Below are 2,722 nucleotides of genomic sequence, written 5' to 3' on the forward strand. Positions count from 1 at the left end.
TAAAGAAACGCAGAAAATGATCAGATGTCAGGAGAAGCTTCCAAACAGGCATCCTGTGGAATATGAAGCACAGAGTCAATGGTATAAATAAAACACGTGGGTTATGGCTGTTGGAGGAAATGATGTTAGCCAAATATTCCCTTTTAGCCTCTTTAAGCTGCTCTGGTAGAGACGCCAACAGTCTTAGAATCTGAAACGTGACCTGCAGTTTATCCTTTTTCCACCTTCGTTCAACACGGCGACATTCCTGCCTTACAGCACGAGTTCTGTCACTAAACCAAGGCTCAGGTTTAATCCTTGGCTGCCTGGTTTTTAGTCCAGGATGGTTTGACAGGAAGAACAGAACCAGGACCAGAACTGTTCTGTATCAGAGTGGAGGAGGTCAGATGATCCACAGAGCTGAAGGAAAGCAGCAGAGAACTGAGTGGCAGTGGAAGGGTTAATACTCCGACACAGTTTTAACTGCAGCAGGTGGCAAAGTGACGCTGAATATGAAGAGTTTGTCTGATGAAGAGTTTGTCTGATGAAGAGTTGGTCTGATGCTGAGACGCTAGAAATGTTCTTCAGCTGACCTGTAGGTTCAGGTCAGAGGTCAGAGGTCAGCCTGATTTCTGGTTTCCAGCTGGAACAACTGGAGCTGTTCTGACTCTGGATCGTTCCTCTTTAGGCCCAAAGGTAACTTCAGCTTTCTGGGTCAGGGTTCTGGTTCTGACCCGTCGCTCCAGCATCCCTCTGTTCGTTTCCCTCCATCCTGACTCATCTGCCACTTCCTGGTTCATTTAACTGGATCAGAACCGAACCAGTTGGGATTTTCATGTAACCCAAAGAAACATCAGAGCAAAGGAAGCAGAACTGGATCGACCCGGTCCAAGATCTAGGAAGAGACCCGAAGATCAGACCTCCAGAACCGTCAAGGCAGACAGTTTGGGTGGATGAACGGGTCAGAATCCCACCTGAGCGACGGACCGGTCCAGATCCTCCACGCGGCAGACATCTGGAAGGTTCCATGATGTCCTTGTGGAAGTGCATCCCTGGTCGGTACCGGGTCGGTACCAACTGAGGAAGGACCGCGTGAGTCTAACTCTGGGTTCTGGTTGAGGGCCAGTTCTGAGTCAGGGAGTCCAGCAGAGGTCAGAGGTCAGGGTTAGGGTCAGGTTGGGCCGGTGTGGCTGGTTAAGGTGTAACAGATTAGGGTGGTTAGTTTGGTTTAAGGTTAGCTAGGATCAAAAGTAGTTATGGTTACAGTTAGTGAGGGTGAAGGTCACCCAGTGTTAGTTAACTTGGTTTAGTTAAGGTTAAACTAAACCAAACTAACTGGGTTAGTTAGGATGTGTTGGGTCAGATCGAGTGCATCNTAGCCTAGCCTAGTTTAGCTTCATCTAGCCCAGTTTAGCATTTATCTAGCCTAGCCCCATGTAGCCTAGCCTAGTTTAGCTTCATCTATCCCAGTTTAGCATTTATCTAGCCTAGCCTCATGTAGCCTAGCTCAGCCTTGCTACCGCCTCAGCCGTCGCACCTGGCTGCGGTGGCGGCCGGCGCCATAGCGGATCTTCTGGATGAAGTAGAAGACGAGCCAGGCGGAGGAGATGATCATGAGGACGATGAAGGAGACGGAGACGAAGACGAGCGATCCGCGGTTCAGGTTCCTGCTGGGACTACGGAAGCCCAGAGAGGCCAGAACCGTCAGGTTCCGGTCCAGGTGGGCCAGGATCTCCTTCCCGTACGCCTCTGTGATCATCACCGCAACGATGTCGCCCGTACCTGCACACAAAACCGAACAGAACCCGACCCGATCCTGCTGATGAGAACTGAACAGAACACGACCCAATTCTACTGATCGGAACCAACCTACTGCACCAGCCTCTCCTTCTAAATCCCCTGGACGCTGTGACCTTCCGGTCAGAAACGCCTCAGAGGTCAGAGAGAAATCCAACCAGGCCGGCGGCTAAATTTATTCTGATCAATCGCCAGGAAGGACACTCTGTAGGTTTCTGACCCGGTTCAGAAGAGGTTCTGATCCAGTCCAGATCTGGCCGGTCAGTGTTTTCGGCCCGGTTCTGACCTTCGTGGCCCATCTTGACGGTCTTGTCGGTGGAGTTGTTGTAGACCAGAACCGCCGTGGCGTTGAAGGCGGCCGCCTTCAGGATCTTCTCCCTGAAGGTGCAGTTCCCTCGCTGCAGCAGCGCCACCCAGTGGACGCTGCGGGGCGGAACCAGGAAGCGGGTGTTTGGGTCGCAGCCCTGCCGGTCCACCACTGAGGAGACACCGTTACCATGGTTACTGCCTCCAAGATGGAGGTCCAGAGGTTTTTATTTATGAGGTAGACACATTTAAATGGCCAAACGGCTTGCCATACAGCAGGGAGAGGTAGAGGAGGTATCATGATCTGGGACACTTTAAGAACGTGGCAGCAGTCAGACGTCAGAACAAATCAACTCAGAGGAGCCCAGAACCCGTCTGGACCGGTTCTGGTGCTGAACTGACGGAATAAAAACATCCCCAGTTTAAACTGCACTGGCTCTGACATCACTTCCTGTCTGTAACAACAACCTGTTTAAAGGAGGAAACGTTTCAGCTCCTGCCTCAGTTTGTGTGATGAGGCGACCGGCAGGAGGAGCAGGAGGAGCAGGAGGAAGATGAAGAGGAGGAGGAGCAGGGAGAACAGGGGGAGCAGGGAGAAGAGGAGGATGAAGAGGAGGAGGAGGATGAAGAGGAGGAGGAG

The 2,722-nt window shown here is 51.9% G+C and overlaps 2 protein-coding genes across 2 annotated transcripts in view; one reads left to right on the plus strand and one right to left on the minus strand.

Moving 5' to 3' along the window:
- The window catches only part of LOC103471902 (TBC1 domain family member 9B), a 27,802-nt gene that overhangs the window by 22,544 nt on the left and 2,536 nt on the right, over positions 1–2,722 (minus strand). Inside the window, exons 3-4 of the mRNA XM_017307041.1 lie at positions 2,063–2,254; positions 1,517–1,761 (exon numbers count right to left, since the gene is read on the minus strand). Coding sequence (XP_017162530.1) covers positions 1,517–1,761; positions 2,063–2,254 — 437 coding nt within the window. The remainder of the gene's footprint in view (positions 1–1,516; positions 1,762–2,062; positions 2,255–2,722) is intronic.
- si:ch211-132p1.2 (proteinase-activated receptor 4) overlaps positions 7–2,722 on the plus strand; it is a 19,037-nt gene continuing 16,321 nt past the window's right edge. The window contains exon 1 of the mRNA XM_017307085.1: positions 7–1,071. The gene's annotated coding sequence lies outside the window, so the exon portion shown is untranslated. The remainder of the gene's footprint in view (positions 1,072–2,722) is intronic.

This window comes from Poecilia reticulata, linkage group LG10, assembly GCF_000633615.1.
Source record: "Poecilia reticulata strain Guanapo linkage group LG10, Guppy_female_1.0+MT, whole genome shotgun sequence".
NCBI classification, from domain to species: domain Eukaryota; kingdom Metazoa; phylum Chordata; class Actinopteri; order Cyprinodontiformes; family Poeciliidae; genus Poecilia; species Poecilia reticulata.